Below are 21,925 nucleotides of genomic sequence, written 5' to 3' on the forward strand. Positions count from 1 at the left end.
GGGAACATGCTCATGCTTTCTTAGCCCAAAAAAATCAACTAGCTGCTGCAGTCTGCAGCAACTGGAGCTATTTATTTATTTAGATTTTATATTCTGCTTTTCAGCACTTCAAAGCAGATTACATTCTGGTACTGTGGGTTATTTCCCTGTCCCCAGAGGGCTTACAATCTAATAGGATCATTTATCAAAATGTGTTATGGCATATTAACGCGCGCGATAGCGCATTAACGCCATAACGCATGCGAAAAGTAAAGTAGCGCATGTCGCAAATGCACATTTTTGAGGGGGGCAGGATCGGGGGAAGAGTTTGGGCAGGTTTTAGTTAAATTAAGGGCCATACCACACCGTCCAATAGCATAACGCATGCTATCGCATGGTTTTAACGCCGCAAATAACTACACCTTTTTTCCTGGCATTAAGCTGTGCGATATGTCTGAAATGGCCATAACGCAGTTCGTGATAAATTTTGGAATTGCATTTTGGCCATTTATGGGCTTGGGGAGAGGAAGTGGAGTGGAGAAGAGAGAGAGCCTCTGGGGAGGGCCTCACTGTGTACCCTGTTAAGAGTCCATCAAGCTAGGGTGAGAGAACATAGTCGAAATGTCATCTTTTTTAGACTTCTCTCTCTCTCTCTCTCCGCCCCCCCCCCCCCCCCCCCCCCCCGTGCTTTAATTGAAGAAATGTGTACAGCAGGAACATGAAGCTCCATTTTCATATTCATGGAGGAGTTGCCTTGTGGTTAGAGAAGCAGGGAAGCCAGGGTTCAAATCTTGATTTCCCCACTGATGCTCCTTGTATTTGGGCAAGCCACTTTGACCTCTGTTGCCCCAGGTACAGACTTAGATTATAAACTCTCTCTCTGGGGCAGGGACCTATCTACTGTACTTGCACTAAAACTCGCCTTGAGCACATGTTTGGAGAGGCGAGTAGCTGAATCCAAAAAGATAAAGTTCTTGCAGTGCATTTTGGCAAATGATATTCAACCCATCTTTTATACATCCCATGGTGTATACTGGAGTGGAATAGATATGGAATGGTCTCTTTCCATCAATTCTTGTTTTGTTAATTTCCACAATAGTGTATGCTGTCCCTCCCATCTTTATAAATCGGTTTCTTTTGTCATCAGCATCTATATTATGGAAAAAACAGGATATGCTTTAAAGACTAATATTATTTCTCTTTATAATTCAATGTCCTAAGCTGGGTAAGATCTCAAGAAGTAAAATGGAAACAGTTAAGATAGTGATGTCATTGGCAGGCTCAATTTTCAGCACAAGACTAAAGCAGATAGGAGTCATTAGTCAGACACTCTGAAGTTATTTGCCACTCATGATGTAATGAGATGTGGAAATTTACAAAACAAGAAGTGAATGTAAGAGAAAATTTCAGTATCTCTTGCATCTCTTTCCCCCATCTCTTCCTTCCATATTCCTCATGGTACATGTGAGTACAAATGACAGGAAGATTCAGGAGAGAGGTTCTGGAGGCTGAATTTATACTTCTAGGTAGGAAACTGAAATCCAGAATCTCCAGGGTTACATTCTCAGCCATGCTCCCCATTCCACTCACAGCAACCCAGAGGCAGGCTGAGTTCTGCAGGTTCAATGTGTGAATGAGATGATGGTGCACAAATTACAGATGTGACTAAGGTAGCCTTCTTTAAATTAAAGCTGCTGGAACCACTAAAATGTTTAATACTGGCAGAGAACTTTAGGATAGTTATACAGACATTAGTTATTAGAGATATGCGAAGCCTGAACTTTTGGGTTCAGGCTTCGTTTTTGGCCCGCCGCAGAAAATTTCATATTTCCTGTGATTCGGACCTTTTAAATTCGAGGGGACCCGAATTTCGGATTAGTGCGCACTAACTCCCCATTAGTGCGTGCTAACATTTTTTATGTTAGCGTGCGCTAACGAGGAGTTAGTGCGCACTAACCCCAAAAGCAAATTTTTCCTGAAATTTTGGGAAAAACTTGTTCGGGGTTTCACCAGGACGAATGCACATCCCTATTAGTTATAGGGCATTGCAATAGTCCGTATATAGGGATGCCAAAGTATCAGATGCGGATCCTTCGGTTGGTTCATAATGCGGCTGCAAGGGCGTTGGCTGCTTTGAAGTTTAGGGAACATGTATCTCCAATGTTGCAAGCTCTGCGCTGGCTTCCAACGAATTGGAGAATTCAATTTAAACTAATAGTAATCGTTCACAAACTTTTGTATGCTGAGAATCCATGCAGTTTATCTAATTTATTAATCAAACAACTGCCTGTTGCTCTTTATGGTCATCAAGTCTGAATCTATTAACAGTTCCATGCTTATGGGACTTCAGCAAATGCATTTAAAGGCATTATATATAGGCCTAGTTTTTGGAATGCTCTGCCGACAGAGTTAAGGAATGAAGAGGATGTCAAGATTTTTAGGAAAAAGCTCAAGGCACGCTATTTTTCTTAGGTATATCAGTAGCAATAGAATTTAGTGGTGCCGATGTTATTTTTTCATTTTGTTAAGTATTTTTATTGAGTTTTGTTGACTGTGTTAAAGATTTTGTATTTGTTTTAGTGGTTTTATATATGTGATTGTTATAATCTACACTGAACAAAAAATGGAAGTAGCAGAATATAAGATATGTAAAATAAATACGAGGGCTTTAGATTTGTGGAAAACTGGGAAAGATTCTGGTGAAGGAGGGTGCCTATTCCAACAGGATAGACTCCACCTTAACCAGAGTGAATCCAGGCTGCTGGCACTAACATCTTTAAAGGAAATAAAGCAGCTATTAAACTAGACCATGGGGAAAGCTGTCTGTCGTTCGGAGGGAGATATCCTTCAAGGATATTTGCAAAACATGGAACTTAGGTTGTGATTAAGATTGAAATAGCCCAAATGGATGTAAATAAATAGCACTCAGATTTGAATGACACTAAATGGGCTGCATCCTTTTGCTAATAAGCAGGTCATGAATAGAAATACAAATACAAATTAAAAATATACTTTAAAGTGTGTGTGTGAATATCAGAAGTCTTCATAGTAAGATTGGAGAGTTAGAACATACGGCATTATATGAGGATTATAGATATTACAGGCTTCTTGGAGACATAGTGGAAGGAGGATAACCAGCGGGACAGATCAAATTGGAGGACAGGTGTACTATATGTAAAGGATTGCATAGAGTCAACTAGCATAAAAATCCTTCAGGAAACAAAATACACTGTGGAATCCTTATGGATAGAAATTTCATGTGTAACAAGTGAGAGTATAGCAGTGGGGCGTATACTACCAACCACCTGGCCAAGATGAAGAAACAGAATGTAAAATGCTAGCAGAAATTAGGAAATTTGGCAGCACAATGGTAATGAGAGATTTCAGTTATCTCAGTATTGATTGGGAGAATATTTCATTGGGACATACTAGAGAGGTTAAGTTTCCAGATTGCTCTATGGAGCAGCTGGTCCTAAAACAGATGAGACAGGCAGATATTTTACACCTAGACCTCAGTCCTCAGTGCAAGGGGTTACTGTGGTGGGGCCGCTAAGCAATAGCAATCATAATGCAATCAAATTTGACAGAATCATTGGTGGAAGGACATTAAGTAAAACTACTGCAGTAGCATAGAACTTTAATAAGGGAGACTATTAGAGAATGAGGAAATTTGTTAGAAAAAACTAAAAGCAGTTCTAAAGATTAAAAATTTGCACAAGGCATCGACTGTTTAAAAATACTGTCTTGGAAGCCCATCTAAAATGTATCTCAAGTATTAAAAAAGGTTGAAGGAAGATCAGATGACTGCCAGCATGGTTTAATGGTGAGATGGGAAAGGATGTTAAAGCCAAAAGGGCATCTTTCAAATAATGGAAAGAAGACCCAAACGAAGAAAATAGACAAGAGCATAAGTACTGGCAAGTTAGATATAAAACAGTAGTAAGGCAGGCCAAGAAAGAATTTGAGAAAAGCTTGCCATGGAGGCAAAAACTAAGAGGCCAATGTTCAAAGAAACAGATAATTTATCTGGGAAGGTTAGCCAGAAAAGCTTTCAGGCGTATTCAGCCAGATAAACATCCTGAATATCTCCAAATAAAGTAGCTGGATAACGTTAAACATAACCAGCTATTTTTTAATTTCACGTGTCCTATGCTTCCAGCGCATTTCCTCTAGCAACTGCAGAATTGTTGGGCCCAGATCGTGATAAACCGCTACTGCATTCTGGGCTGAAGAACTTTCAACCAGAAGGTACCAGGAGGGTGGGAAGGTAAGGGAGGGAGGCCTTGAAGGCAACTTTTTAAAATAAAATTGCTTGATGGATGGACAGAGGTGAAGGGACTGGAGGGGTGGGAAACTGGCAGCATTCCTTTTTATTTACCAGAGATGGAGAGGTTTAGGGGGGAGGATGCAGCCTCAGCCCCGCAAAGCTGATCATTTGGCGCGAGGGGGCTTGTAATAGGGCACCATGCCCGCAATATTGTTTTTTCTCTTTAAAACCCTGAAGCTTGGCACTTCATTAACTATATTCTTTTGAATATAGCTTTGTCTAAAGTTATCCGGGAACAGGTTCCCGGCTAACTTTTGAACTGCGCTCAGGCACATCTAGAGTTATTCAAATAATGTATCCAGCTAACTGCAAATATCAGAGTTAGCCAGATGACTAACTCAACCCCGCCCCAGAACGCCCCCCAACACACCCCCTTTCTTATTTAGCTAAATCTTAGCTGCGTAAAGACAAATTCAGCTATCTTTTAGCCATATTACGACATCCAGCTAACCTTTAGCCAGATAAGCAAGAGCAGTATTCAAAACTATCAAATCTAGAGTGGAGGAATAAGCCTAGTGATTAGAACAGTGGCCTGAAAACCAGAGAAACTTGGGTTCAAATCCCACTGTCACTCCTTGTAACCTTGGGCAAGTCATTTAACCCTCCATTGCACTGGGGACAGGGAAATACCTACAGTACCTGAATGTAATTTGCTTTGAAGTACCTGAAAAGTAGAAAATAAATCAGCACTCAATCAAGCTGTGGAATCTGTTGCTAGAGGACTTGGTCAAGTTGACTAGCATAGCGGTCTTTAAAAGAGGTTTGGACAAGTTCCTGGAGGAAAAATGCCATAAAACACTATTAGCCAGGTAGACTAGAGAAAGCCATTGCTATCCCTGAGTGCAATTATTAAAAAATAGATATACTTTTTGAGATGATACAGACTTGCCACTGTCAGAGACAGGATGCTGGGCTCAGTGGACCTTGTTCTGGCCCAGCATGGCATTTCATGGCTTCCTGTTTGAGAAGTCCTGATTATTTAAAGCATAAGTGCCAGTGCTCTGGGTGCATGAACACCCCCAATTTAGTCTTCTGTACTCCTGTAGATTGGGAGCTGAAAACTATGCTGCAGAGCTGCGAAGGAAGGCAGCGAGGAAATGTTTGTCTCCTTGTTACTGCTCCCTCCTCCCCCTGCAGTCCATTGGCTGGTCTGTGTAATGTCTGACCAATAGGCTTCAGGAGAGGGCAGGCACTGCACTTCTGACTCCCAGGCCCATTCCTGCCTTCCCCTATTGGCTGGCTGTGGAATGTCTGGCCAATGGGGGATCAAGAGTAGCAGCAATGTAGGACAGACAGGTACAGTGGAGATGGGGAGAGCTGCTGACAGAGGGGCTATAAAGGGAAAGAGGGACAGATGATTATAAGGAAGGTGAGAGAGGGACTGAGAGAACTGTTGGGAGTTGGTTGTAAAGGGGGATACTGGCTGGGAGAGGAAATGAAAAAAGTAATTCTGGCTGGGGTGGGAGGGGGGATTGGGAGAGGAGTAGCCACAAACTGTGAAGCCAGAGAGGGATATGAGAGGGTACATGAACTGTGAGAAGGGGAAAGTAGCTGAGAGAAGGGAAAAGGGGGTACAAGGTGGAAAAGTGAACATGGACTGTGATAAGCTGAGAAGGGTGAATGGCTAAGTGAAGAGAACTTAAAAGGAAGAGGGAGGTGAAAAGGACTGGGAAAGGAGCTGTGTGGATGGGGGAAACTGATAGGGGAAATAAGTCAAGAGAATTGCTCCTGTTGGAGGGAAGAGACAAGACAGGTGAGAGAGATGGAAGTGGAAGGAGAAGGTGAGAGAAAATAATGAGCTGTAGAGAGACAGCCGGTGGATAGAAAGAGATACACACATGGAGGAAAAATAAAGAAATGAGAGGAAGACCAGAAAATATACTCTACACAAAAAAGTCAAGAGCAGGGCAGAGAAGAAACTGAGAAAAAGCCAAGAGTCAGCAGAGACAGAAGATAGAATCAAACTGCAAACACTAAAGGTTGGGAAATTGTTTATTTTAAGTTTCGTGAAGATTTCTGTGCCAGCTGGGTAGGATCAAGAGTTGGGGGGCAGATAAGTATCTGTCCTTCTATTCTAGCCCTGCAGTCACAAAGGTAAATAAGGTATTTTACTGGAAGGATGGGGAAGCAGGAGGTTGTGGTGGCATGCAATATCATAGGCTCAAAATCTCTCTTAAAAATTGATAGCTCTAGTATCGGGTTGAATTGAGATGTACCCTTGTTACAAACATAAAAAAACCCCAGCATTCCCCTCTTATATCTGACGGAATAGATCAGTTATCTCTGAAGATGCCAAATTGAGGGCAGGAAGCACCACACATAGCTGGGGACCTGAAGGTGGGGAGGTATTAACTGCTGAGCTGCTAGGGCACGCAGATGGTAGACTGGCGTATGTGAACTTTGCAGGCATGGTACTGGGCGTGCCAGGAAGAGTGCTGCAAGGGGTGGGAAGACAGGAGCAATTCCAGAAAAAGAAGTGCCTGGGCTCAGGGAAATGATCCAAGCCTGTTCAGGAGGAGGAATCACAAATTGTAAGGTGATGAGGGGTTAGAGTTGGTGAAGGGATGGGTGAACCAAGCCTACAGAGGAGGGCAGCTGGCTTAAGGAATGGTGAGGAGGAAGCTGCTGGGGAGTGCAGGGATGGGAGGGGAACATAAGAACATAAGAAATTACCATGCTGGGTCAGACCAAGGGTCCATCAAGCCCAGCATCCTGTTTCCAACAGAGGCCAAACCAGGCCACAAGAACCTGGCAATTACCCAAATACTAAGAAGATCCCATGCTACTGATGCAATTAATAGCAGTGGCTATTCCCTAAGTATAATTGATTAATAGCCATTAATGGACTTCTTCTCCAAGAATTTATCCAAACCTTTTTTGAACCCAGCTACACTAACTACACTAAGCACATCCTCTGGCAACAAATTCCAGAGCTTTATTGTGCATTGAGTGAAAGAATTTTCTCCGATTAGTCTTAAATGTGCTACTTGCAAACTTCATGGAATGCCCCCTAGTCCTTCTATTATCCGAAAGTGTAAGTAACCGATTCACATCTACTCGTTCAAGATCTATCATGATCTTAAAGACCTCTATCATATCCCCCCTCAGCCGTCTCTTCTCCAAGCTGAACAACCCTAACCTCTTCAGCCTTTCCTCATAGGGGAGCTGTTCCATCCTCTTTATCATTTTGGTCACCCTTCTCTGTTCCTTCTCCATCGCAACTATATCTTTTTTGAGATGCGGCGACCAGAAGGATAGGTCATTGGGGAAACAGGGAGCAGAGCTGGAAGAAATTCAAAGTATGCCTGTGCAGGAGGGGAACAATTAGGAGTGGGGAGAGGGAGAGGGGAAAAAGAGATTAAGATAATGAGGAAATGGGAGATGAGAGAGTGTGATTGTGATGCAGCTAGATTATTGGTGGGAGGGGGGAGGAGACTGATGGGAATGAGCTGGGATTGGGGAGAAGAATGAATTGTGGGACCTGTTCCTTTCTGGACATTTAAATACAGGCTGCTCAGTCACACTCACAGCCCTCTGTGTTCTTTTTGTTTGTTTGTTTGTTTCTGTTTTGCTGGGGGCTCTGTACTTTCAGTTCAGCACCCCCAATCATTTCCAAAACTCGGCCCCTATGATTTAAAGCAGCACCTTTTGTGGCTTTTAATCAGTTAGATTGTAATGCATGGCTAGAAGCAAAATAAAAAAAAATAAAAATAACATTAAGCAAAGATATTTTCTCCAAAATTTGAAACTTGATGTGTCCCACATAATTGTGTTCACTTTTCGGTGGCAAAGCTTACCAGAGAGTCCCATACATTTAAAACTGGTTTTTAATTAATCTAATCAATGGTTACAGAGTAGTTGGACCCAGTTAAAAGCTCAGGAATTATGGAGAGCTTTGTAGTGAAAAGCTAAGTTATTTCTTCTTTCTCAGGGTATATAGTGCTATATTGTAAATTTTCACACTTAGGAGGAGCCTTTTAACCTAGATGACCTTCGAGTCAACTTGACCTAAATACTGTTTGAAGATGATGCTAAATATACTTCGCTAGTGAGAAATGTACTGCTATCTTTTGGAACCCAGCTCTCCTCCCTTCAAACTAGAAATAGTTACAGTAGAACCTGTGAGCTTACTTTGATTGCATTACATACATAGAAATATAATGGTTGCATTGGTTCTGTAGAAAACTGAATTGCTTACAGGTTGTGATACCCATTATTGGTTATGTTGTACAGTATATGCACTAAAAAACTTGAGTTCTGCCTCGTGTTTTCATCATTTTGAGTAAAACAAAAAGACAATGTTAGCATCTTTATAGAGGTCTTTCAGCTCTTTGCAGTCTCTGCTCTTCCCAGACAACCATGTCAGGGCAATTCGGGTGACCTTTATTGACCCTGGGGGGAGGGGAGAGATGCCATTACTGGGATATAAACACACTGGTTTGGCAGAGGTTCCATCTTCAGTCCTCAAGAGCCACACCAGGCCTAGTTTTCAGGCCTAACTGTGTATGAGATAGATTTGCATGCACTGCCTCCATTATATGTAGGTCTGTCTCATGTATATTTATTGGGCTATCCTGAGAACCAGGCCTGTTTGTGACTCTTTAAGGACCAGTGTGGTCACCCCTGCATTATAGCATCAGCTGTCTTCCCGCTGTTCCAAGACCTAAGCACACTATCTTTGCGATATACTCAGGCCTTATCAGATTGGTTATTTAGAAACTATATTCTCTTTGTTGTTGTGGTTTATGTTGTCACCAAAGTAGCTGATGCCATTATTAGATCTATAAATTGTAAAAACTGATCCATATAACAAATTATTATATGTTCAAAGGTCCAGTGATGCTCTTACTTGAAGCTTAGGTGAAATGTAATGTATTAAGTATGTATGAGATGTTCCTTCACCAAGCATAATAGCATAAAAAGATCTTGAGATTACTCAAATGTATATGTGGCAAGCATATATTTACAGTCACTATAGAAACTCTACACCCCTTCCAAAATGTTCATCTTTTGTTGCCTTATAGCCTGACGTAAAATGCATTAAACCAGAGTTTGTTCTGTGTATCTACCCATCCTTTCCCACAGCTGCCAAGTGAAAAATATATTCCAGAATTCCATAGAAGATGAAGTGGAAATAAAAACATGGAATAGCTTGATTGGATAAGTGTCCACCCCTTGTACATCTGTAGCAATCCAAAATACTTAAACATCTAGTGTAACAAATCACCTTCAAAAGCACATACTAAGTGAATTGGCCCTACCTGTGCTAAACTGCACTGATTACATGATGACTGGATACATTCAGCAGTTCTTGTTGGTTCTCTTGGCTAGATGGTGCATTTCAAAGCAAAGACTTAGCCATGAACATTAAGGAAATTGCAAAAGAACTCTTGAAAGGCACAGATCTGGGGATGGCTGTAAGAGAATTTCAAGGTCATTCAATATCCCTCAAAGCACAGTCAAGATGATTATTAAGAAGTAGAAAGTGTATGGCACCACCAAAATCCTGCCTAGGTCACGCTGTCCCTCCAAACTGGATGACAAAGCAAGAAGGAAATGGATCAGGAAGGCAACCAAGAAACCAATGTCAACTTTGAAAGAGTCCATCCATGGCCAAGACAGGTCAAAATGTGCATTTGACAATAATATGTCAAACACTGTGCAAATCTGACCTCTATGGTAGGGTGGCAAGAAGAAAGTCATTACTCAATAAAAAGCCCACCTTGAATCCCAAAAGATGATTCGGGATATTGTAGCCATGTGGCAAACAAGTTTTATGGTCTGACAAAACTAAAATAGAACTTTATGAACTGAATGCAAAATGTTACATTTGTTGCAGACCCAACCCAACACATCACCCAGAGAACACCATTCCTATTATGAAGCAGGATGATGGCAGCATCAAATTATGGAGATGTTTCTCATCTGCAGGGACTGGGCCATTTGTCAGGATAGAAAAGACAATGAAAGGAGAAAATTACAAAAAAGTCCTGGAGGAAAACCTGATGCCCCTCTACAAGAAAGCTGAAACCGGGTCAGAAGTTTACATTTCAGCATGACAATAATCCGACACATAACAGCCATATCTACACTGGAGTGGCTGAGGAACAAAAAGGCAAATGGCCTGGAGTGGCCCAGTCAGAGGCTCAAACTCAATCCATTCAAATATCTGTGGCAATGGCTTACTGTCTGTCAACACTCCCCAAGGAATTTCGCAAAGCTTAAACAGTTTTATAAAGAAGAATGATCTAATATTGACAAATCTAGGTGTGCAAAGTTGGTGGAGACCTATCTCAGCAGACTCACAGATGTAATTGCTGCCAGTGCTTCTAATATTGACTCAGATGGGTGGAGACTTATCCAGTTGTTGGATTTCAGTTTTGTTTTTTAGATATATTTAGATATGCTTTGTTCCCCAATACAACCCTTTTTGGCCCTGAATGGTGTGGAGAATGGTGTGTTGATGAATGGGAAAAAAGTTCTTATTGAAATGCATACAAGTCTGAGACATTGACATAACAAAATGAAAAATGTTCAAGGGGATGTAGACTTTCAATAACCACTATATACTTTTAGGAATCCAACAGAATTTTAAAGTAAAGCTTCGCCTTCATCAGGGTGGCTGACAGTGCAAATGGAAACCTTTCCTTGAGTTTGTATTGACCTAATGTTGAAATCTGTTTGTAAAAGAAAACTTTTGTGTCAATCATATTTTGATATTGTGCCATGACTACCACTTTTTTTAGTTCTACCCTTTGTTTTCCTCTGCTGAAGGGCTTTCTAATTTTTAAACAATATTAATAAGTAAGGTACTTAAGTTTGAAAGAAAGTAAATCTTTAAACACTTTTTTTCTTCATAATTTTGCAGTGTGTGGTTAATTCAGTAACACAGATAGAAGAAATAGATACAGAAGTTGTTGTTAAGTAAGTATTTTTTTTTCAATGAGTTTTCATGAAACTACCATCTGTGATAAGACTAATCCCTGAGAGCTCAGATCAAGTCTATGATTCTGGCACTTGTCCATATATGGAGGTTTTGTATGCATGGAAATCCTGAGTCAGCCAATAAAAAAAAGCAATTTGAATAGGACTCTAGGAACATATAAAATCAGAGTCTGCTTAGGTTGGCATATTCTAGAGAAAGCCACTGACTTGTTTTAACTTGCAAAGGAACAATTCAGAAGACTTTCGTAAACACAGGGTAGTCTCACAACGTTCTGTTCATGCACCAGAGATGAGAAAAACAGCTAAGTAAGAAGAAAAAGATGGCTAGGTTTAGATTGCTCAGATGCACAGTATACTGCTATTTTATCTGGTGATTATCACAACTTCAGGGAGGAGCATTTAATTAAAAAAACAGCTTATCAGGCAATTAAAAGAGCAGAAAATAAGCAATAGAAACATGTTCTTTTATTCAAAGCATAGGTATTGATGTTTATATCATAGTATATTGCTACTGCAGGTGTTTATTATTAAAAGTTGATATCATTAATTATACTTATTCAATTGCTTTTGAATGTGTACTAGAAGAAACTTTGTGGCATTTCCTAGAAGCAAGACAACTTATTGGCTAAATACTACTACTGTTGAGCATGTTTCTCAAATCTACTGAAGATTTTTGTGAAGCTAGAAAAATTGTTGTTCAGACATTTGAGAGCTGAGCAACTTTCACAGGTTTGGGGATAAATCACTTTTGTGGCAACTAAAAGACATTTAAAACTGTTAACCTCTTTGGGCCTGATTTACCAAGTCTTTTCGTCCATTCTGTATATATGGGGAAAATAAGGTTAGTAAATCAGGCTTATTTTCTTTCTAGAGCAGAAGTGAATAGACATACTGGGAGTTCTTCAGAGAGGTTTCTGGAAACTATGGTGTTATCCCCTATATCTTTTTGGATGAAGGTTGCTAAGCTTTAGGACTAGTTGGCTCTCAAGATCCACTACATCTGCCCCTTCTGCGGATGTGGAGAGCAAGTAGCAGATGGGCTTTGGTGCAATTGAGAAGATGAGAGGTGAGCCAGAGCAGCATCCTCCCACCTTCTGCCCCTGCCAAAAAAAAAAAAATTCCACTGCACAACTCCTTCTCATCTTTGGTGTTGAGGGGAGTGTCCCAAAGTGAGACCTTTAGAGAGACCATGTTGAAACAAGGGTTGAGTGTAAAGGATAGCATCAGAAGTTGGCAGAGTACATAAGAGGTGACGTTCACAAATGTACCTGAAAATGATATAAGTGGATAAATAGGAGGATACAAGGATGATTGGCAGGAGAAGAAGGAAATAAATCTGGAAGGGCATGCACATAAATTCTCAAAATATGAGTAATAAAATCCAGACCTGAAGGACCTAATGGTAGAGACTTGACAGTGGCTGCACTATCAAAACAAAGAGATACAGTGCAGTAAAAGCTATGGTCATAGTAGGATGTTCTCTATTCAGAAGGGGTGTGGTAGGTAGGAAAGGGAAGACAGATGTCACTTTTCTTGAAGGATAACAGAAATGCAGGGATTAACTGCCATTCAGATTGGTCTGATCTCCAGATATCTAGCACATGGAGAAAAATTAGACAAGCATTGATTGGAAGCCATCCATAAGCTAGCAGCCAAGAAGGGAAGTGCTGCTGGTAGAGACTCAAGTCTGCCAGATGTTATTTTAGGGTATCCAGATGTAAGTGCAACTAGGAAAGTGACATCATGCACTCCCTTGAAGGGTTACTTCTCTAGTAAAAGAAGAAACCCTTCAAGTGATGAGTTGTCCTTCTTACAAATGGTGATAGTGGTGTTGCTGCTGCAGTGGGTGATCAGCTGGGATATATGATCATTTGATATAGTCCTTATACTGAGCAATGTCAAGAGCTGGACCACACAAAAGTGTGGATCATAGACTTCAGGACTGTAAGCTTTGTTGAATTGGGGGGGGGGGGGGTGGAGCCTTTAGTTGATCCTGGCAAAGTTGGGTGGTGGATCCTTTGATAAAACTAAAAGAAGCCATTGCAGGACTAAGAAACATTTAAATAAAATGTTTAAAAAATGAGGAAAGGTAAGAGAAGAGCCAAGGTCAAGATGGTTTTCAAAAGAGGTGATTGAAAAAGTAATGGTAAAAGATTAGCATCTGAAAGGTTGAAGAGATCAAAGAAAGAAGAGAGCAGGGAAGAATATCTAGAAAGGTTGAAGAAAGCCCAGAAGACAAGCAGTAGAATCAAGGCATAAATAGATGAGAAAATAGCGCTGGCTGTAAAGCAAAGTGTAAAATCTTTATTAAATATGTTGGAGAAAGAAGAAAGTATAAGGCTAGGATTTGAATCTAGGTGGAGAATGGAAGGTATGTGTGGAAGAGGACTGAGAAAAAGTAAATACTAAAACAAATGTTTTTATTCTGCATTGACTGAAGGGAATGAAGAGGGGACTATAGCTAAAGGACACCAGAACAAACAGAAAAGGGATAGACTCCAGTCTATTTTCAGAAGAAAGAGTCTGGATAGAACTGGCAAAACTGAAAGTGGATGAGGCAGTGGTACCAAATGAGTTATTTTTATAGGATATTAAGACAGTTCATAGAGGTGCATCATTGACACCATGTTTAATCCCTCGCTGGAGATAGGATTAGTTCTTTAAGCCTGTAGATATAGTCCAGCTTCATAAAAATGTGAGCAGGGACTAGACTGGCAACTGTAAGTCAGCTAAGCTGATCTTAGCGAAAATAAATACTAAAAGAAAGGATTGTGGAGTATTTTGAATCCAGTAGATTACAGCATCTGAAGAAGCAAGTATTCACTATTGGGAGATCATGTCCAACAAATCAGATTGATTTCTGTCAGTGATCAGAAAATTAAATCAGGGTGTGACTTAGATTTCAGTAAGGCCTTTGGCACTGTTAAATCCATGAGATCCATAAACAAGTTGGGCAGTCTGATGGATAAAGCTCCTGTTCTGCAACATTGCATTGATAACACACGCTCTTATTCTGATCTGCGCTGGTTAATTATAGATCAAGTTGTGGAATGTAATAGAGGGGATATTAAAGAAGCCCAACTCAATCAGTGAACAATTTTGGATACATACATTAAGTATGGTTCAACCAGCAGGTCTCAGTTTAGATATTTATCTTACTTCATACTCCCTCAGTAAATACGGCACACTTGATCTTGGTACGTGAGAGAGTTATCTCCATTGCAGGACCTAGCCTTTGGAATACCATGCCTGTAGAGTTAAGGCTGGAAACTGATTTATGGAAATTTAGAAAAGACCTAAAAACCTGGCTCTTCGAGCGAGCCTATCTGGAAGATCAAAAAAAGGGTCATTAACATCAAGACTCTCGAATTATTGTTTTGTTTACCTGTGATTCTTATTTTAATTTATTGTATCCGGTCTTTTAGACGAATAATGTAGTTTTATATACTGTTATTTGTTTTTGTGCTTTACTGTAAACCATTGTGATTTATTTTCGAATGACGGTATACAAAACCTTTTAAATAGATGAAAAACTATATTAAAAACTGATTCAGTGTAGGTAATGGATGGTAGTAGTAAATGGAGTTTACTCCAAGGATAAGATGGTGACTAAACAGGGTGCCCTGGAGTCAGTTCTGTTCAGAGCTTTCATAAGCAATACCTCTGAGAAGCTAGAGAGGGAGGAATGTGTATGTACGGCAGAGTTAGTTCCACAAAGGATATGCAAAAGAAAGGGATTTGAGAGCTTGAGGAATTGTGTATTGCAGATACATTTTAATTCAAAAAATTAGTCATAATGTGGGATACAGGAACCTAAGGAAGCAGTACATGATGATGAGGGGGATAGGGATTACTGATAATCACCGAACAAAATAGTGATTAGCAAGTGATCACATCTGATGACCTCAGGGTTGCCAAGCAGTAGAGAGGATGAGAGGAATTCAAGAGTGTATAACTTGTAAAGAAATGGAGGTGCTAATATCTCTGTATAAATCATAGGTGCAACCTTATCCAGAGTACTGTGCTCAGTTCTAGAGGCAGGTAGAGTAGAGGTACTCAGATGAGGGCAAACAAAATGGTGTAGTCTGTAACATAAGCCTTCAGAGACCAGTCTTAAGGACCTAAATAGGTGTACTCTGGATGAGAGGAAAGAGGGAGGTGTTTTATAAGACATTCAAATTCCTCAGGGTTATAAGTAATGTTTAAGAAGCAAGCATTTTTCGATGGAAAGTAAGTTCTAGAGCAGGAATCGGCAGCCCCCATCCTATGAGACGATTTCTGCTGCCATGCTGGACCAATCCCTAGAGCCCTCCTTCCCTCCGGTCCCTGTGTCTTGCAGACCTTCGTAGAAACAGGAATTGAATGTAGGTATAAGGCAGTGTATGTTCACAGTCTCTGGGGACTTAAACCCATGCTCACTTTCTCATCTGGATAGCATTTGCTGCTGCTGTGAGATACATGGAAAAGCTTAGATGTCTGTAAGGGATTGGGGGTGTGGGAGGTGAGTTTTGGGTAGCTCAAGAAGAGCCATCCCCAAGGCAGGGGTCACATGCTGAGATCATGATAGGAGAGTAGAGGAAAATGCACTCAGGAATACTATAAGGCAGTATTTCTTAACTAGGAAGGTGGTAAGTGGAGCAGCCTCTCAGTGAGAGAGATGGAGCACGAACACACAGGATATGGGAAAAGGATAAAATCAAAGGCAAGTAGGAAGTGGGTATTACAGGAGGTAGAGAAAAAAGGCAAGACAAGATGATCTTATTGTCCTTTATCATCCATCAGTTCATATGTTTCTTTATAGCTCTAGATACCCTTTGGAGGTAAAGGATACATTTCAAAATAAATTATTTTTCATTATTTTTTTTCATTTTTTTTTTTTTCATTATTTTTCATTATTTTTTTATTTCCATGATTGTTTGGTCTGCTTTCTAGTTCCCATGTGCTGATTAGATAATGTCAATTTTTATATTTAATGAGCTCTTTTTTTATATTCAAGATATGAATTCCTTTATCTTCAAGTGTTCTTGTCTAGTAACTGTAGTAGTTTTTATAAAAAGAATTGGTGTCTTCCAAATCCTTTTTTTTTTTTTTTTTTGTAGACTTGCAGATCAAATGCGAATGATGAATTTTCCTCAGTGGTTTGATCTACTCCAGAATATTTTTTCTAAGTTTACTGTCTTCCTTCAGCGAGTTAAGGTAAGCATTTGAAGGGCAATATTCAAAGGGTTTGTCCGGCTTAACTACAAAACCTGAGATTTTAATATTTCTCTCCTCTCTCCCCTTCTCCTCCATTACTCCGCTCCTCAGCTAAATTTTGTGCAGGCAGAATGTCCCTGGATGATGATAGGCAGGGCTGGGGAACTCAAGGGACACAGTTCTATTTGGTCCTGTCAGCGCCGATATTCAGCACTGCCCAGACAAAGTTAGCCTACTAACCCCGGGGATTCATCATTCCGCTATAAATATAGCAGAATGTTGGCCCGTGGGGGAAAAAGGGGCAGGGAGGCGAACGTATGCAGCTGGCTGCATTGTGGCAGTACGTTTTCGCCCACCGCGGTTCAGCCGCACAATTTCACCCCCATGGCGCCGCGGGAAAAGGTAGTGTTATTTCCCGCGATACTGCCGGCGATAACGTGGAAAACACTATCGCCCGCAGCACTGCTGGACCATAACCCCACCCACACTCCTCCCCTTCCCCTGATTTAAATTGTACCGCCGCAATGCGGCCGGTATTGCGTGCGTTGGAGCCTTATCGTGTTCGATAAGGCCCTACCGCACTCGATAACGGCACATCGCAGTTTAAAGAATGACCCTGTAAGTTTGGTCAGACAAATACTGGTCCTAAAGTTATCCAGATAAGTTTATTGGCTATTCAGCAGAATGTTAGTGTAACTTTTTTATCCCTCACTGGCTTACTGTCTATGGAACACTTTGCTGTTATTGCTTCTTGGGTTTATTTATATAGCCAGAAGATATTTCTTCGAGACAGTTGACCCTGCAGTACTATTTACTGTCTCACCTGCATAGATTCTTTTGGTGTAAGTGTTTGGCTACCACAAAATGTATTCCTCTGGTAACACTTGCATTTTTTTCAAATTGCTGCAAATAAAATTTCACAAATAAACTGCAATTAATTTCATTTAATTTTGTTTTGCCGATATTTATAATACATGGTCATTTTTTTTAATAACTTTATTGCATTTTCAAGAAAAAGTAACTAACAATAACTTCCATTAAGAGTCCATATACAAATGATATGAGTATTCAACCAGACAATTATAACAGACTTTTCGCCAGCAGATACCGCTTCTCCAATCCCTCCTATACCCTTCCCTATGGGTAGCAAACTGTTATAGACTTTATCATCTATTAGAGGCAATATAATTGCGAACGAAGACTATATTTGACCTAATTGACATCACTGACATATACGGCAGGTGATAAGCTAACAAAGATATAGCCAGGTGTTGTTATTTTAATATATTTAAATTTGTCCTTAAGCTTTTCTTTAACATCCTCAGGTAGGGAAACAAAGAAAGGCATCCACACTTCTCGGAAACGCTGAAAGAGACTTAAAACAGTGGGTCCACAGATCTATGCTCCAAAAAAAAAAAAAAAAAAGTTCAGCATAGATAATTTCCATATAGAAAAACGTAGACCTAGCTTATCCAGCCAGGTCTCTAAAATGCAGTGCTTTGCAACCATGCAACTCTTAATCATGAGGAGTTTTTGTATTTTCTTTTTAAGTAGTCCTCACATGTGGATGACATCATCAGATGGAGCCCAGCATGGAAAACTGCTATCCGCACATCCATGCAAGGTCCCCCTTCAATTTCTTCTTTTCTGCGGTGCAGTAGCCTCGTGGTTGTGGAGCTCCAAACCCTTGAAAGCGTTTTTGCTGAATTTTTCGGGGTTTTTTTGCGTCTGGTCCACCTTCGCATTCGGTTCCTCTGTCCGTTTTTCACGGTCGATTCCCGACTCCCACCTTAGGTTCCCATCAGTCATAGACTCTGCACCAGTCTCTTTTTTTTTTTCAATGGTGCCCCCAGTGTCTGCGGACCATGTCCATCACGGATCTGCATGAGGTGTGTATCCTCTGCCTGGGGGTTTCGCATGACGTTCGAGGGTGGTGTTTGTGCGATCAGATGACCCCCAAAGGGCATATTGCACGCCTAGATAAAATGGAGAAGCTTTATGGCTCTCCAAAACCTTCCACTTTGGCGTCGATGTCCTCCATGCCTAAGGACCACGAGGAACCATCTCCATCACTTCCCCTGGCAGTCCCTTTCTCCAGTACCCCTAAGGATCAAGGAGAGGGAGATCAATCCTTGGTGTGATCTCTCTCCTCCCCCTAACCTCGGGGTTGTCTTTATCCTCAGTGCCAGGGAAAGACCGGGCCGAGCACCGGAAAACCAGGAAGCATAGACACCAGTCACTGTCCCGACATGGTTCCGGAGCGGCATCGGCAGCTGCCGAACTGCCATCGAAGCGGCACTGGCTACCGGGAGGCCCCATCCTCTGGTGCCCCCAGTAGCCTGAGGCATTCTTCACCAGCAACGGTGCTGGGCACCATGCCTCCTCATGATCCCTCCGAGCATGTGCCAGCGACTCCTTGTCCCCCCTTCATCAGACCTTACTACCCAGGACTTTCAGGTGGAGTTGGACCACAGGGTGCAATCGGCAGTGCTCAAAGTGCTTTAGAGTGTCATGCTTCCAGCACCATTGGCCCCCATACTGGTGCTTGAGCCTCCACCTTCGTTCGTACTTCTGCTGGAGTGTCTGGACATTCTTCTTGGCATCCTACCAACACAACCTGTGCCCAAGAGGCCTCCGATGCCTCCTCGGCCACTGACGCCCTCCACCAGAGCAATCCCGATTCCCGGGTCCTCCAAGGAGGATGTGGTCTTGGGGGCCAGATGCCCACACCCGTGGTTTCCCGGGCTGCCGCCGGCTCCTCCCGGAATACCATGGCTGATGCCCCCCCTTGATACCTGGGGTCCATTGATGCTACCGGTGCCCCCACGGCTTTGATGCCCTTGGGAGCCCAGGCCTTCCATTCCTCCCGGTCCTCGCCCTCTGAATCTGGACCCTAGCGAGGAGGAGGGTCCAGATTCAGAGGGCGATGAATCCTCGGACGCATCCTCCAAGTTCTCCGACTACCACCTCTCAGAGCCTTCCCCTCCAGTGGAGCGGCGTTGCTCTCTGCCCGATGACCTGTTTTTCACCAGCTTTATGAGGGCCATGGCAGAAGCCATTTCTTTCCACCTCTTGTCGGAGGAGGATACCCATCATAAGATGCTGGAGGTCCTCCAGTTCATCAATGCTCCAAAAGAGGTCATGGCGGTGCCGGTCTATGACATCTTTAAAAGAGCTCCTTCTCCGTATGTGGGAACACCTGGTGTCGGTTGCCCCGGTGAACAGGAAAGCTGATTCGACTTCTCTGGTTCAACAGGCCATGGGCTTTGAACGGCGACACTTACCCCACCAGTCTGCGGTGGTGGAGTCCATGCTTAAGAAAGCCAGACGCTCCTGGACATATGCTTCTGCCCCTCCGGGGCGTGAACACAGGGAGCTCGACGGCATAGGGAGGAAAAATGTTCCAAGGGGCTCTGCTGGTGGCCCGTATTGCGGCCTGCCAGCTGTACATGACCCAATATGGAAGCAAGTCCAGGAGTTTGCGGAGGACATTCCACAGCAACAGCAGGAGTCCCTTACAGCCCATGCCTCGCTGGGACTCGAGGTGGGTAGACACAAGGTCAAGTCTACCTATGACATCTTCGAAACCACTGCCCGCCTAGCTGCCGGTGGAGTTAGCACCAGGTGGCTAGCTTGGCTCCGGACCTCCGACCGGAGGTTCAGGATAGGCTCGCAGACCTCCCCATGTACAGGAGACAACCTGTTTAGGGATAAGGTGAAAGAGGTCATGGCGCAGTTGAAAGATCAGCATGATACTTTTCAGCAACTCTCCGCCAGCCCCTCAGAAGGCCCTTCCGCTGCCAGGAAGTCCTCCAGGCCAGGTTCTTGCAAGCCCTTCTACCGGTCAGTGAAATACTTCCTTCCGGCTGCCCGTAGTCGTGTGCTTCGGTCCAGCCTTAGAGGCAGTGGCTGGCAGCAGTGAGTTCCAAGGGCCCAACCAGCCCCCCAGCAGGCCCCTTTTGCCAACTTTTGACTAGTTGCAAGGGGGCATGAGCCAAACGCCGGTTCCCATGGTGGCCGATCCCCCAGTTGGCGGCAGGCTTCTTTGCTTCGCCTGCCACTGGGAGATGATCACTTTGGACCATTGGGTTCTCTCCATTGTCTGCCAAGGCTACTGCCTGAATTTCAGCAGGCGCCCAGAGACCGCTCCCCTATGCCAATCGTGGGGTATGGCCGCCCATCAGGTCACCCTTCAATCGGAACTCTCCGCCCTTCTAATGGTGGACGCGGTAGAACCAGTTCCCCTCTAGCAGTGGGGCCACAGTTTCTACTCAAGGTATTTCCTCATTCCAAAGAGGAATGGTGTCATGCACCCCATTCTCAATCTCAGGGCATCAAACCATTTTCTCATAAGAGAAAAATTCAAGATGGTCTCTCTGGGCATGCTGATCCCTTTCCTCCGAAAAGGAGACTGGCTCTGCTCCCTCAACTTAAAGGGGGAGGCGTATGCCCTTATTGCAATTGTCCCCAACCACAGGATGTACCTCCGCTATCTGGTGGGGTCGGCACATTTTCAATACAAAGTGCTGCCCTTTGGGCTGGCTTCAGCCCCACATGTCTTCACAAAATGCTTGGCGGTGGTGGCTGCCTACCTCAGGCGTTGCTCGATCCACGTCTTCCCATACCTGGACGATTGGCTTATCCGGAGTGAATCACAGTCCGGGGCCATGAATGCTCTAGCCTTGACAGTTCAAACCTTACAGACCTTGGGATTCTTTATCAACTTCCCCAAGTCGCATCTCAATCCATCTCCATGGCTGGACTTCATCGGCGCCAGGTTGGATATGACACAAGTGAAAGCTTTCCTGCCCAGGGATCGAGCGGTCACCCTCTCCTCGTTGGCTATCCTCATTCACAACAGAAAGAAGGTACCAGCCTGTCTGCTACTCCGCCTGCTGGGCCATATGGTGGCCTCGGTTCACGTGACCCCCTTGGCCTGTTTCCGCATGAGGGACTCACAGTGGGCCTTGTGGTCGCAGTGGAGGCAGGCATCCCAGAATCTGGAACCGCCAGTGACTGTCATGGACTCTCTCCGTCTTTCCCTAACTTGGTGGAAGGCCCGGTCCAATCTGGAACTCGGGCTCCCATTCCAGCCCGTGCCGCCTCAGGGGTGGGGGGGGGTCCACACGGACGACCTGCATACCCATGGCCTTTGGACTGTAGCCAAGACCCACTGCCAAATAAACTTTTTGGAGCTGCGGGAGATCCGGCACCCCTTGAGGGCCTTCCAGGACAGGCTGTCCTCCAAGGGCGTACTCATCAGAACTGACAACTAGATGGCAATGTGGTACATCAACAAGCAGGGCGGCATGGGCTCTTTCCCCGTCTGCCAGGAAGCAATACAGCACTGGGATTGGGCCCTCTCCAGGGGGATGTACCTATGGGCCACCTGAACACGCTGGCAGACCACCTCAGCTGGTCCTTCCAGCCACACGAGTAGACTCTGAACACAGCAGTGGCAGCTGACCTATTCCATCG

General features: G+C 43.2%; 1 protein-coding gene across 8 annotated transcripts in view; it reads left to right on the plus strand.

Moving 5' to 3' along the window:
• Positions 1-21,925, plus strand: part of VPS54 (VPS54 subunit of GARP complex) — a 294,894-nt gene that overhangs the window by 142,667 nt on the left and 130,302 nt on the right. For all 8 annotated transcript variants that reach the window (XM_029593654.1, XM_029593653.1, XM_029593655.1 and 5 more), the window contains 2 exons: positions 11,175-11,230; positions 16,351-16,447. In XM_029593654.1, the coding sequence (XP_029449514.1) occupies positions 11,175-11,230; positions 16,351-16,447 (153 nt within the window). The remainder of the gene's footprint in view (positions 1-11,174; positions 11,231-16,350; positions 16,448-21,925) is intronic.

This window comes from Rhinatrema bivittatum, chromosome 3 (genome assembly GCF_901001135.1).
Source record: "Rhinatrema bivittatum chromosome 3, aRhiBiv1.1, whole genome shotgun sequence".
NCBI classification, from domain to species: Eukaryota; Metazoa; Chordata; class Amphibia; order Gymnophiona; family Rhinatrematidae; genus Rhinatrema; species Rhinatrema bivittatum.